The sequence below is a fragment of the Gracilinanus agilis genome, chromosome 2 (genome assembly GCF_016433145.1).
Source record: "Gracilinanus agilis isolate LMUSP501 chromosome 2, AgileGrace, whole genome shotgun sequence".
NCBI classification, from domain to species: domain Eukaryota; kingdom Metazoa; phylum Chordata; class Mammalia; order Didelphimorphia; family Didelphidae; genus Gracilinanus; species Gracilinanus agilis.
The window spans coordinates 556,157,639-556,172,921 of NC_058131.1; the positions used below are offsets into that span (position 1 = coordinate 556,157,639).

The window sequence follows — 15,283 nt, forward strand, 5'->3', positions numbered from 1 at the left end:
CCCTTGTGTTAATTATATTTCACTGGGGATGTTGTTATGATATAGATGAATGGCAGTAAAATCATCCACTGAATAAAAATTCTAGATCTACGTTACACTAAATAAGTTATCTGCATATTTGATATTATGTGGACCATTCATGTGTATTATGGCCTGACTTTCATCTTTTTGGGGGGGGGATACTTTTTCCATTGCATGAATAAAATCTATAGTGTTTGTGGTATTTATGGTCTCATTAGGTTACCTTCTTACTTATAAAGTATTTGTTTCATAATTCTGAGGCATGGAAATGGTAATACTTTGCTCACCTTATTTCCTCAATTGCAAGATGAGTACAACAATGCCTGAACTATCTACATCACAATTCTGTGGGGAAGATCAAATATTCACTTTACAAGTGAATTAAAACTATAAAGTTCTATAATAGATACATAATCTTAGAGCTAGAACTGACCTTAGACTTCATTTAGTCCAAATTTAGAAATGACTCTAAAATGATTTGATAAGCTGATGATTCTCAAGTCAAGTAATTTGCCAAAGGACACATAGCCAGTAAATACTATGTCCATTACCTTATGCTCCCTTCAATAGGAAGAAAGAATAGATTCAGAACTCTTGATAATTTTTAATTACCTTACCATTGTCGGAATTGGAATGACTGATTTTAAGCAATAATTAATGAGGAGAATTAAATGGAAAAGACCAGATTTTTGTCATATTGAGATGACAGCTATAGAAAATAGTAAGTCAAGCCCACACATATGAGCACTCATAAGCATTAGTTTTTTTTTTAATTTTATCTAGTACATTGCTGTCATTTCCCAGTATTTCTCTCTTCTCCATCACTACCTGCATATAGAATATGCTTTTAGAACAAATAAATCATATTTAAATATTGATAAAGTCTGACAATATATTTCTCACCTGTGGGGCTCTGCCACTCTTATGAAAGAGGAGAGAAGTGTGATGTATCAGCAGACCTCTGGAGCTAAGACTAATCAGATCTGAGTTGTGATGCCTTTTGTTATAAATATTAGTTTTAAATTATGAAAGAACTCATGTGAATCATTGGCATCCATTATAAACATTTCTGTAGATTTATGGAAGGAGATTAAGAAAGATATGTCTGTAATGAAACAGTGAGAAAAATTTTGAGTATACTTTCTACTGTTTAAGAGGACAAATTGATATCAAGTTAAAATATTATCCTCATTTCTTTTGACAATCACTTGCTATGTAAATAAGGCTTGAAGTGGATCAGCTATGTGCTCAGGCCTAGAAACAGGAGGTCCTGGGTTCTAATGTGGCTTCAGACACTTTCTAGCTGTGTGACCCTAGACAAGTCACTTAGTTTTCATTGCTTAGCCCTTACTGCTCTTCTGATTTGGAAACAATACACAGTATTAATTCTAAGAGGGCAGGTAAGAATTTTTTTTAATTTTTTAAAGAATTTAAGTTTCTTTGTTTAATTAATTAATTTAGAACATTTTTCCACGGTTACATGAATCATGTTCTTTCCCTCCCTTCCTCCCACCCCCGTCCTGCAGCCAAAGAGTAATTCCATTGAGTTTTACATGTGTCAAAGGTAAGAGTTTTAAAAATAAGCTTAGAAGGATCCTGACGAATTTAATTATTTTTTCTCTCTTTTCCTTAGCCAGGACCTTATTTTGACCAATCTCAGAAAGTATGCTATATAGCCTTGAAGTTTGAGATTCATCTCTCAATGGCTTATATGTGGTAGAACCTTGGTAAATGTTTATTGAATTATATTGAAATGAACTCTGAAAGGCATTTGACACAGGGTATTCTATAACCCTTCACAATATTCAAACAATTAATAACCTGCATTAGAAAATATTAGTCTACCCAGTCCTTTCTTTTGAAGACTTTAATTCTGTAAACTTGAAGGGTCAAATGATTCCATAATTGTCAGGGGAAATTTTCTTTCCAGCTCTTATGTCCAGAGCAAGAATACACTAAAATTGTTGTAGGAGCTAAAGAATTTAACTGGCAGCATGGAAACCTGGATTGTAGTCAATCAATGTGTGTTTTTAGGTTTCAGTCATCCAACCTTTCTGGATCTCATTTTCTTTACCTGCTAAGTTAGGGTGATGGATTCAACAATCACTAAAGGACACTAAAACTGTAATGTTCCAAATCTATTCTCACTTTATGCTTCCATATCACCTAATTTACTTTGTCTCACTCTGTTGCCTGCAGAATCAATGCTTCTCTGTCTACCAAATAAAGATTTAATGCCTAAGTACAGTATTTTCCCCCTAAAGAAGGGTTCTTGTTTTTATTCTATTTTAAAGGAGCATTTAGGGAAACCTATGAATCTCAAAACCACAGCAAGAAGGATAAAATATTTTATTCCACTCTAGAGGCAATCCTAGTTGCTGTTAACTTAAAGGCCCACACTTGTCTCCAATTTAGGGTATTTTCATTACTGATGATGTCCAAATCTGAAAACATATACCATTCTTATGCTCCTAACTTCCTCACCAATTCATTTGAACTGATGAGTGAGTATTGAGATTTTTGCCTCTTAGAGTGTCCTTTAATAATATGTATATGGCTCCACTTGCCCTGGAAAAGCAGGGTAAATATTTAATTTTGAGTCAGAATAGCATGCTGCCATCTTGTTCAATACTGAACTGGACTACCATAGCCTGATAAATGTAATACTGCTTGCTAGCTACATTAATTTCACTCTGGTTCTTCACTTTGCTCAGCATGATGTGGCATTAAAAAAATTTATAAAATTCTTCAAAGAAGGGTATCAGGAGGAGATGGAACAAAGAAATTGTATTTTTTCTTAAAGAGGAGAGGGGGACATATCTCTCTACATGACATCAAGGAACCAGAGCTAAGCAAATGGACAGATTCCCTTGATGCTCTGATCTTGAGACTGGAAATTGAGAAATTTATTAAGCAGTCAATATTAGATTTATATCAGGTGGTAGTGCAGAAAGCTGATTGCTGGTAGACAACAAAGAGATTACCATCAAATGTTTAGTAGATCATATCACTAATTTATAGCACCTGGGATTATATTCTTTCAAGATTGGAGAGTACATATTTGACAAGCATACCAGAAAAGAAAGCTACAGAATTTCACATTGAGAGACCCTAAGAGTTGGGTGGGACTTTGAGCAAAGATCAGGGGTCATCAGTACAGTATACAACATCACTGCAGCTTTTCTTTATTAGTACTAAGAATAAATTATTTGGCATTAAAAAAACACCAAAAACCATTCATTACCTTAAATTGGACATTACCAACTTTTCCAAGAATATGCTTTTCTTGCTTTTTATAATTTTATGAATTACTACATGTGAAGTGAATAACTGTTAAATCCCTGTCATTAAGTATACTTTCTTTCTAACAGCAGTTATTCAAAACTATATCCTCTTTTGCTCTCCAGTTCATCTTGATTCCTACCTAAAAGAAGATCAAATTCATTTATTAGTAAGTGAATTATCATAATGAGAAGCAGTGTTTCTCTGTAGACAAAAATCTGTCATTGGCATAGCACAAGAGCCTTTTATTATTACTAATAATAATGTGTTAATAGTACCATTAGTAGTAATAGATAATATTTATGTAGAGTTTTAAGACTTGCAAAACATTTCACGTAACATCTCATTCAATCCCCACAAAAGCATGTGAGGTAGGAACTATTGTTATAACCATTTTACATTAATGAAACTAAGGTTAGGAATTTAGATTTCCTTGCTTTTATTGGCAAATGATGTCATTCATGAGAAACAGCGTAGCAAAATGGATATTGTGATCTTGCAATTATAAAGCCCTGAGTTAGAGTTTTATCATGGACTTACTTTGTCAACCCTGGACAAGTTTCATAACCTCTCAGTCGCTCAAGACATTCAAGAGGATAAGTTTCAGAGAAGGAAATGGTTTGAATTGTTAGAGAAAGTTACTCACTTGGAGAGTCCCCTAGAAGATCAATGCTGAATGGTGACCAGAATTATAGTATAAGAGACAGAAAATTATGAGATTGATTAAACTCATCCACTATCATCAGTGACAAGGGAAGATTACAGAAAAGATTGGGCAAGTTTACAGTAAAAATATTTTGGCTCATAGTGTGTATAAAATCAATCATCCAAGAGAATAATACAAAACCAAGGTAGCAGGCAATGATTCATGAGGGATGTTTAATGAAGAGGTTTGCACATAGCAATATATCCATCAAAGGTCATAGCAATGAAGTGAGTTGCCTCACTGCCCCCCAAATAAATGGAGAATATCTGAGTCGCATCCCCACAAAGAAATGGTTCTTTCTTCACTAACTAAATGTCACTGTGACTACAATGAGGAAGTTCCCCACTAGTGGCACCATAGAGCATGAAAAACACCAGAAAATAGAAAATCTGAAGTTTCTGTGATCCAGAATTCAAAAACTATGGATTTATTCATGAGGTCCATGATATTCCTGGTGTTCCTGATATTCTTTAAAGGAAAAGAAATCACAAATGAATCACAGTTAGGATCTATTATTTTATTATTCCCATTTGGTTCTATAATAAGGCATGATATAGGTGTGAGAAAAATAGTATTTAAACATTAGTACCTACAAACATTTCCATTACACTTTCAGTTTTTTCAGGGTTCATACCATCGTTTTATGAGTCAACAAGCTTTATAATTAAATTCAGTTCAAGAAATACTTATGAAGTATCTGCCATGCCCCCAAACACTCTAAGTGATGAATAGAATACAAAATGACCATTAGAAAGGTTATAAACAGACATCTGAAACTATCATGATCCAGGAAAACCTTGTAAAATAAATTCAGACACTAGCAATTGATTTATTAGTTCAGTGGAGAGGCTTTTGTTAGATGCAACAGAATAATTTTTTTTTTAAGTATGGTCAAGAACCAGAGCAAAGGATACCAACCAAAAATTGAATGATAAAAGAAGATACATTTGCCAAATGAGGAGGGAAAGCAATCAGTAATGAACAGATTTGTGTGCCAAGTTGTAATCCCATTACTTTCAAGAGTATGGATAAAAGGGCCACAGAATAGAAATAGACAAATGAATTGTGATTTGCATCACTGGAAGGGACATTCACACTGATGGGATAAACAAATTCAATTGCATGGAAAAAATGAAACAATCTCTATGTAATCGTTTCTTATCAAATTCTCCTCACTAGTAAATATGTTAGAAAGTTAAAAGGATTATAATCAGTTTATAATAGGAAGAACTTTCAGAGATCAAGTCTAGCAATCTATTTTAAACATAAGGAAATAGGGTAGGGAGTCATTATTTTTCTCTGTTGGCCATTGGTCCTTAGTTTTTCCCATTTTTTGCTTGCCAAAAAATATGAGGACACAGTTAAGTATCTCTTGTTGTTGTTCAGTAGTTTTGGTTATGTTCAACTTTTTAATTTAAATTTTATTTTACATGTCAATACAATTTTTTTTGTCTTTGATGCTCTTTTTTTTACATTTATTAATATTCATTTTTAACATGGTTACATGATTCATGCTCCTCCTTTCCCCCCCGCACCCCCCCTACCCATGCGCATTTCCACTAGTTTTGTCATGTGTCCTTGATCAAGACCAATTTCCAAATTGTTGGTAGTTGCATTGGTGTGGTAGTTTCGAGTCCACACCCTCAATCATGTCCACCCCAATGTCAATACAATTTTAATATTCATTTTCTGACATTTGCAATCTATACTATCACCCTCTTTTTCACACCTTCCCTCTCCCCAAGAAGGTAGACAATATGATATAGATTGTGTGTGTGTGTGTGTATAAATATATATATATATATATAAATATAATCATATAATACATGTTTTCATGTTTATCATGTTGTGAAACAAGATTCATATTGCTTACATTAGAGAAAAAATCATGGAGGAAATAAAGGGAAGAATGGTATGTCACAATTTGTATTCAGGCTCCATCTGCTCCTTCTATGGTGATGGAAATTCTTTTCCATTATGAGTTAGTTGGAGTTGTCCTGGATCCTTGTATTGCTGGTAATCTTTAAGTCATTCACAGTAGATCATCATACATTATTGTTGTTACTGTGTATAATGTTCTTCTGATACTGTTCACTTAACTTTACATAACTTCATATAAATCCAGTTTTTTATGATAATTTTTGTCATTTCTTTTGACACAATAATATTCCATTACATTCATATGCCAAACTTTCATCCACTCTCAAATTAATGGAGATCCCTTCCTTTTCCAGTTCTTTGGCACCACAAAAGGGTTGCTATAAATATTTTTGTAGAGGTAGGTTCTTTTCCCTATTTTTAATCTTTTTAGGATAGAGACTTAATAGTGATAATTCTGGGTCAAAGGGTATGCACAATTTTATGACTCTTTGCACATGGTTCCAAATTGCTCTCCAAAATAGTTATGTCAGTCCACAACTCCACCAACAATGTATCATTGTCCAATTTTTCCACATTGCTTTCAATATTTATCTTTTTTTTTTCATGTTAGCCAGTCTGGTGAATGTGAAGTGGTACTTCATAGTTGTTTTCATTTATATTTCTCTAGTTAATAGTGATTTGGAGCTTTTTTCATATTATTAAAGATAGTTTTAATTTCTTCATCTGAAAATTGCCTGTTCATATCCTATAGCCATTTGTTAATTGGGTAATGCTTTGGATTCTTAAAATTTTACTCAGTTTTCTTATTTGAGAAGTAATATTTAGCTCTTTTTTCCTTGGAACTATTTTCTTGCCAAAACTAGAGTACTTCTTTCAGGAAATAAGTCTGTCATATCAAATAGTTATACTTGACCCTGATTGTATACATATGATGTACTTTATAACTATGAATCATTTAAAATAATTATTTAATAACCCCTATTTTCCTCTAATTGGTTTCTGAAATCAACAAATTCCATTCTCAACAGACACCTACACTTCTCTCAGACACATGTATGCATCTATGTATTTATGTCTTTCTCTATGCATGTATGTATTTAAGCTTTTCAACTTATAGTATTGGAGAGTTTCCTGGAGTTATGAGGAGTTTAAAATTTTGCTGAGAGTCATACAACCAGTATGATTTAGAGGCAGTACTTCAATACAATTCTTCCTGACTGAGATGGTGCCTCTCTATTTGGCAAGCTACCTTTCAGATTATAGTAAGTTTAATGGAAATAGTTTAAAATTTATGAGTTTTTTTTTGTTTTTTTGAAAGAATTATTTTCTTTTTATTTCTATTCTTTAACATTTAATAATATTTATTTTTTAGAAAAGTTAACATGGTTACATGATTCATGCTCTTACTTTCTCCGACACTTCCCCTGACCTTCCCCCCCATAGATGTTTTGAAGATCTCTTCTAGTTTTGTAATTTCCCCCCTCTCGTACTTTGCTGATCTCTTTTTTTGTCATTATGATTGAATTTCTCTCATCATACTTCATCAAAAAGTTGCCATTTGATTTCTCTCCCTCATTGTCTCACAAAGCTCTTGTTTCAACGAGAAGTTGCATACAGATAAATTCTTCAATCTACAATAGCAGTGCCTCTATCTTTCCAAAGACTGGTTAATTTGTATCTTCTAATAAATCCAGAAACTTAAAAAAAATAGGCTTAGCACCTCACATCCTCCTGAACCCATCCTTATTTTTAAATAACTGAATCCAGCACTCATTTCTATCTCCTCCATTATTTCCAATAACACTATTATTTCCCTTTTCTGGACCCCTTAAAAAACAACCTTGACATTAACTTTGTTTCTTTCCTTTTCTTTATTTGCTAAATCTAGTCATCTGTCATTCCCTGACATTTTTCCCCATTTTCAATGTCTTTTGTATTTTACTGTCTCTGAATTCCCTCAGACACCATCCCAGTTCCAAACCTCATTACCTTATAGCCAAATTATTAAAGCAGCATTCTAGTGCTCAATTTTTCCTTTTCCAATTCACCTTCCTGAATGTAGCAAAGTCAGTTTTCTCAAATGCTGCCATTTTAATTTTATTACTTAATGATAGGTTTGGTGATAACTCCCTAATCATTATTAATATGTCTCATATCACTCTAACTTTCCAAACTTACAACTGGTAAATCTCCAGAATACATTTTCTAAGCTAACTATACTTTTCTTGCCCTTTACAGAAATATTCTGATTTCTTGACTTTTGTGAATTATTTCGTGCTATTTTGGCTATGAGCAAAATCTTCTCAGAAGATTTATTTGAATATAGTTTCATCCACCTACATGTCCTAATGAGCAAAGCAGCATTTTTACCACCAGTATCTTCGGTTCTTATCCATTTACTATTCATTCTTACAATGCTAGCATATGTAAAATTGCTCTACTAACCATTTCAGTAAGAGGTTACTTGAAATGATTGTGTGAATGGGGATGTTCTCAAGTCTTAAGAATTCAAATTTCCTTGGTAGTTAATAAAACATGAAGTCAATATCTTTGGCATCCTGGGTTAGAGAAATATAAACAATGTCTGACCTTAGAGAGGACAATGACTCTCTATAGAGAAGGGCCAAAGACGGTGACATGAAATACATATAGATAATAATAGTTGGAATATGTCTTTAAGGAAGGTAAACATTTGTCCAATTTATTAATTTTCTCCTCTCATAATTTTTCCTCCTGTGTTGTTCCCTTCCATTCTCTACTCTCCAAAATAGGTCACAACCAGCCTTCTGAAGAGCAAGCACCAGTAATCAGAAACTTAAGAAACTTAATAAAGAAATGAATCTGAGAGTAGAATTAATTGTGTGAATTTGAATGTTTGAGACAGATAATACAGGAGACAGATCCTTGCACACAAAATCAGGAAAAAAAATTATATTCAAATTCAAACAGATTTGAGTATATGGCCTCAAATACTTACTGGTTGTGTGACCTTGGGGAAGTCACTTAACTTCAGTCTGCCTCAGATTCATCATCTTTAAAAAGAGCATGATAATAATAACTTGTACTTACCAAGGTTGCTGTAAAGATAAATTGAGGTGTCCTGAGAGATAAAATGGACCACATAAATCAAAGTGTCACCAGAACTTTAACTATGTATACTCTTGGATACTGTTGCAAATAGCTCAGAACCCTAAACACGAGTCCTGGTAATAGCATTTTCCCATAAATCACCAGCCTGATTCTAGCTCAGCCCCTGAAGCAGTGTTGGTGAACCTTTCCAAGATTGTGTGCCCAAACTGCAACTTCAAGCTGCCTATGAGCCCCTGACATTACCCCAAACAGCAGAGGGAGGAAGTGCTCTCATTTGGCTGCTAGGCAGGGGCAGGGGGGGCAAGATGTAAAAAATGTCCTCTGGCACTATGGAGAGGGGTAACAGAGCAGCCCCCTCCATGTGCCACACCTTCACCAACACAGCCCTACAGCCATCATTGAGGGGATAAATTAAGTGGAGAAGGAACCAACGTTCCTACTCATATCTGACAACAATTGCTGACTCTCTATAACCAATAAGCAATTAAGACTAAGATCTCCAAAAATGGGAATACCCCAACCTAGATCGCGGTTCCTGTTTCTAGTCAAGTTCTTGTAGCCGTCATCCAGTGAAGCAACTCCTATGACAAAAGAGCCAGTCTTTTGCATCAACTGCCATTCACCTGGCAGGCAAATCAACTTAGTTGTAGCATCAAGGCATCCATAGAGGGAGCCAGGAAGGAGGAAAACCATACCACCATCATTATCACCTACTACCAATCTTCCCATAGATTTTAATGACAACAGCAGACCCTAAACTCAAGTCTTTTCAAAAGCAATGCTTTTAGCCCAGCATCCTCAGCCATCATCCCGTGAATCAACTTGCATTGAGATACAGTCTTAGAGTTGCTCCTGCAGGTACTACTACTGAGTTAGTGAAGATCCCAAAAAGAAAGTTCATACCACCAAATCCTCCCTGCCATTAAATGGTGATATGATTTTATCAGGGGAAATATCATTTGAAAAGAAGCCATATACTTTGCCACTGCATCCTAGTGTCCATGGGATATTTCCACTTGACTCATAGCTGAAACCATCACTCTCTATTGTGTCTTCCATTGGAGCACCTGGAGAGCAAGGACTCTCTTTACTTTTCTTATTGTATCCCTAGAATTTAGCATAGTGTTTTGCACAAAGTGCTTGAAAAAATGTTTTATTCATTCATATTTGTAAAACATTTTGTAAACTTTAAAACATTATATAAGTACCAGCTATTATGTTTGTTTCAGCCCTATTGCTTAGCTCCATCTGTGCAAATATTTCTGTTTGCAAATTTAAGATTGATAAAACTTCCAGGGCCATATACTTATTTAGACCAAAACACAACTGCATTTTTTCTAGCAAATACCCACTTCTCTACAAATTATCTCTAGTACTTTTGAGGTAATCACTATTCCTGCATTCTTCAGTGTTTGTAATCTCAACATTATCCTCAAATTCTCAGTCTCCCTCACCCCCACATAGCCAATTAGTTGCCAAATCTTATTTCTGCCTCTACAACATTTTCCATCTGACCTTTTTCCTCTGTTACTTATAAAGTCACCATAAAAGTTCAGGCCTTTATCCATTCTCATCTGTACTATTGCAATGGATTCCTAATTGTTATCCATGCCTCAAATTTCTCTCCACTTCAATTAATTCTCCACATTCCAAGCTGATTTTTCCTTAAGGAAGCACCTAATCATATCACTTCCCTACTCAATAAAATATCCCCATTGTCTCTGGATAACACAAATTCCTCTGTTTCACTTTTACAGTCCTTCAGAACTTCTCCCTAACCTATCTTTCTAGCCTAATTATATTTTTCTTTTCTTCTCACACTCAATTGTACAGCCAAACTTGTCTTATCTATTCTTCATACATGACACCCTAGCTCCCATCTTTGTACCTTTTCAACAACTATTTTTCATGCATGGAATCAATTGATTTTTCACCTCTGTGTCATGGAGTATCTCATTTAATTCAAGATTAAGCTCAAGTACTCCCTTCTACATGATGTCTTTCAAGATTCTCTCTATTTGCTAAGGCTCTCCCTCTGTGTCCCTCTTGAATTTACTTTATATTTATACTGTACAGATTTATAAATATACAAATTGTCTCTTCAATAGAAAGTAGATTCTCTGAAAGAAGGCTTCTTTTTTTGTCTTCATATCCCCAGCACCTTGCAGATGTCTGGAGTAGTACATTCTTAATACATGACCCATTAGTTCATTGATTGATAGTGGATCTGAATTCTGTATCTATTGATGATTTGTTTTTAATTGTTCCCATGTCCAGATTTACAAATTTAGTCTTATCCTTCATCTAGCATCATGGTATAGTGGATAGAGAATTGCACTCAGAATTAGAAATACCTAGATTTAAGTACTCCTTTCAACTCATATTGGCCCTAGGATGTTGCCAAAATCATTTATCTTCTTAGTGCTAGCAAAAGCTCTCTAAGATTAGGAAATGCAACCTGTAGCAACATGTATCATCAATAGAAGAAGTTTCCCCATCTATTAATTTCTGGTCCAATAAAATCATAATTTATTTGCAAATGGACTTCAGAGGCCATCTATGCCAACTTTTTCATTTTAGAGCAATGGGCTTGAAGTCAGGAGGACTTGAGTTCAATTCAGTCTTAAATACTTTCTGTATGACCCTGAGCAGGTCACATAGCCTCTCCGTATTCCCAGCTGTAAAATGGGGGGATAATAATAACACAAACTTCATGGGATTGTTCGGAGGATCAAATAAGATAATATGTGTAGCGTGCTTAGTACAGTGTCTAATATATAGGAGACTCTAAATATGCATTTCCTTCCTTTCCCTTCTCATATATGAAGTCTTTCGGGGTGTGCATGTAGGGAGGTAAGGGACTTCCCCAAGAGTTTGAATGCTAGCTTATTAATTCCAGAGCTAGTATTCTTCCCATTATACCTATTCACCAGATGTCAGATTGGATAATAAGACACAAAAAGCTTATCTCATTTTATGTTTTGGTTTCCTTTAAGCACAGTGGTTGAAAGAGCCTTCAGTTCCCAGTTGAAAGAGCCTTCAGTTCCCAGGTCCAAGAATTTCTGTTGGTTTTTTTTTTTCAGATAGAGAGGAATTAAAATATTTGTTCTTAAAAATAAATGACTCCAAATTTGAGGAATAACATAGATTATCAGATTTAACTCTGAAAAAATGTCACTGAAAATATATACCCATTTAAAAAATCATTTTATAGATGATTAAATAGGCCAGATAGATGAAGTAACTTATATGTGAACAAAATCAGTGCTATTGAGTAAGCTCAGACATAATATTACAACATAAAGACAATCAGATCATAACTGGATATGTTTTAGAGGTGTCAAAGTCTCACAAAGAACTTCCCATTGTGTATAAACTTTTGGAGGACAGTAATAAGTCAATTGCTTTTTACAGAGGCTAGTTTAGGATGATGTACGTAAGTAACATTAGACAATGATGCTTTTGAAGCTAATGATTACAGTGACTATGTGCCAACTAAGAGGTCCATATGCAATTCACATGCTGATGTTTCAGTTTTCTTATAGCTCTCTTCATATCTTTATTTCTGAATGTATAGATGATTGGATTCAAAAGTGGGGTAAAAATGGTATAAAACACAGAAAGAGTCTTATCTGTTGAGATGCTGCTAAAGGGCCACACATAAATGAAGATACATGGTCCAAAGAAAAGAACTACCACTGTAATGTGTGCAGACAGAGTGGACAAAGCCTTGGAGGACCCACTAGAAGAGTGAAGTCTAATAGTAACTAATATGATGCTATAAGAGATGAGTAAAAGGATGAAACAGATGAGTGAGAGTAGTCCACTGTCTGCAATGACCAACAGCTCTAAGACATAAGTATCAAGGCAAGCAAGCTTGATCACCCGAGGAAGATCACAAAAAAAACTGTCCACAACATTGGGACCACAGAAGGGCAAGGTCACTGTAAAAACCATCTGGCTCATGGTATGCACAAAACCAGTGGTCCAGGAGAGCAGCACAAGCCCAAAGCAGGCACGATGATTCATGATGGTTGAGTAATGGAGGGGTTTGCATATGGCTATATATCTATCAATTGCCATAGCAACAAGTAGCATCATTTCACTGCCACCAAAAAGGTGGAGGAAAAACATCTGGGCCATGCAACCCTGGTAGGAGATGGCTTTGTGCTTACTGGCTAAGTTATGGATCATTTTGGGAGTGGCAAATGAGGCTAGGGACATATCAATGAAGGAGAGGTTTGCCAGCAAGAAGTACATGGGTGAATGAAGATGAGAGTTGAAGATCACAGTAAGGATAATAAATAGGTTGCCAAATACAGTGACTGTATAGATAATTGAAAAAAATACAAAAAAGAAAATCTGTAACTCACGAGACTCAGTGAGTCCCAGCAAAATGAATTCTGCCACGATTGAGAAATTTCTCTGTTCCATTGATTCAACTCTTAGCTTCTGATCTGACATTACCTGAAAGAAAAACAGGAAGCAATCACTTCTCTATAAATAGAAATTAGTATTCAGATTTTAAATGAGAGTGTCTAAATATTTAATTATGTATTTTGAACAAGACAGAATTCAAAACTATTGATGTTGGAATACTCCAAGATTTTGTGTTATTTACATTTAGATATCTAAGTGCTTGAACTTAAACATAGTAAAGCTGAAAGCAACCTTACTTAGTCTTATATCTTCTGTCAGATGAGGTATAACTATTTCTATTATATAAATTTTTACCTGTCTTACATCAATAACTTGAAGATAAACATAGATCAATAAAGTAATGATTCATGCCCTGATTTTCAAAATGTGCTGATTTCTGAAATATAGATACTCACAGTGAAAATTTAGATATTGGTTCTCACAAGCCCATCTGATTGGCTGCAGCACACCCCTACTGCACTCTTCATTTGTAGAGGGAGCAACTAACTATACTAAAGGATTTACAACTCTTTTGAAGGATTCAAGTATCACAGAGTTTTTTTTAACCAGACCTATGATTTGATCAGTGTAGGAAACTCAGTGAGGAGCTTCCTTTATTAATGTGGGCCCTTGTCTGCAACTTAAGAGTCTTAGATTAATGCCTGCAGCATGTGAAGTCACTTAACCAGTTTCCTTAACAGTCAGTGGCAGAAAAGGAACTTTAACTCAGTTATCTTATATTCCAACTTTTTTTAAATCACAGATCATAAATTGTAGAATTGTGAAGTTTGAGGGATATTAGAAATCATCTTAGAGATGAGGCATCTCAAATCCCCAAAGAAATCTGACTCTATGTTTCTTTGTCTATATAAATACAATGGCAGAAAAGTGGCTTTCTTCAAATAGGAGCACTTTTTCTATTTCAGATTCAGAGCTAATCAATGGAACACAATTATTTCCAAATCATGTTAAATTCATTTCCACTTGAAAAAATATATATCTTAAAGACAGCTACATTATGAAGGAGCCACTGACTTCACTTAATAGTATTTTTATCAGGTTTCTGGTAGAAAAATAAAAAAGATGAAGAACTGATCCTGAAAGGGAGCTAGGAATCCAAATTTTTCTAGCATATGTATGCATCACAATCATGTTATGAAGAAACAAATCAGTCAGTAATATCAATATTCTTATTTTCTTGTCTTATAAGATGTGTAGCAAAATAAGTTCTGAAGAAGCCTTGAGAAATCCATTGTGAATTCATCTCCCTGACTTTACTAAGGAACATTTTTAATAAATGTCAGGAAATGAGTTTTGAATCAATAAACCTAAGGACTAAGTTAGGACCAAGTGGTGCAGTGAATAGAAAGCTGTGCCTAAAGAAAGGAAGAGGTGAGTCCACATCCAGCCTCTGACGTTTGTTAGCTGTGTGGCCTTGGGCTGACTAAACACTGACCTTGGGCAAAAACCACTTACTGAAAATCAACTTCCCCAGCAACAAACAAAGAACATAAAAGAATTCTCCTCTGAATTTACAAGGAGTACCCATCATATTAAAGCTGAAATAATCAACCTATCCTCTCATGAAAGACTACAAATAGCAAGCAGTCATAGAATTCTAAGAGCTGATAAAGATGTCAGATGTCATCTAAATACAACTCTCTTATTTCAGTCAAAAACAAAAATGAGACTAAAAGGCTAAGGGTCCTGTTAAGGTCTTAAATACAGTAAATAGCAAAGGGGTTAAATGTAGATCTAGAAAGCAATGTGGTCCAGTGGAATAAAAGCTAGCTTTAAAGTTAGAGCACCTGGGTTCCTTTGTGTTCTATCATTTACTGCATATGTGTACTCAGGTATGTCACAGCACCTTTACTAACCTCAGTT

The 15,283-nt window shown here is 34.7% G+C and overlaps 1 protein-coding gene across 1 annotated transcript; it reads right to left on the bottom strand.

The window, feature by feature from the left end:
• Positions 1-12,475: 12,475 nt before the first annotated feature.
• Positions 12,476-13,417, bottom strand: LOC123234133 (olfactory receptor 4K13-like). Its single transcript, XM_044660076.1, has one exon. The coding sequence runs from the start codon at positions 13,412-13,414 to the stop codon at positions 12,476-12,478; it is 939 nt and encodes a 312-aa protein (XP_044516011.1). The 5' UTR covers positions 13,415-13,417.
• Between the last annotated feature and the right edge of the window lie 1,866 nt (positions 13,418-15,283).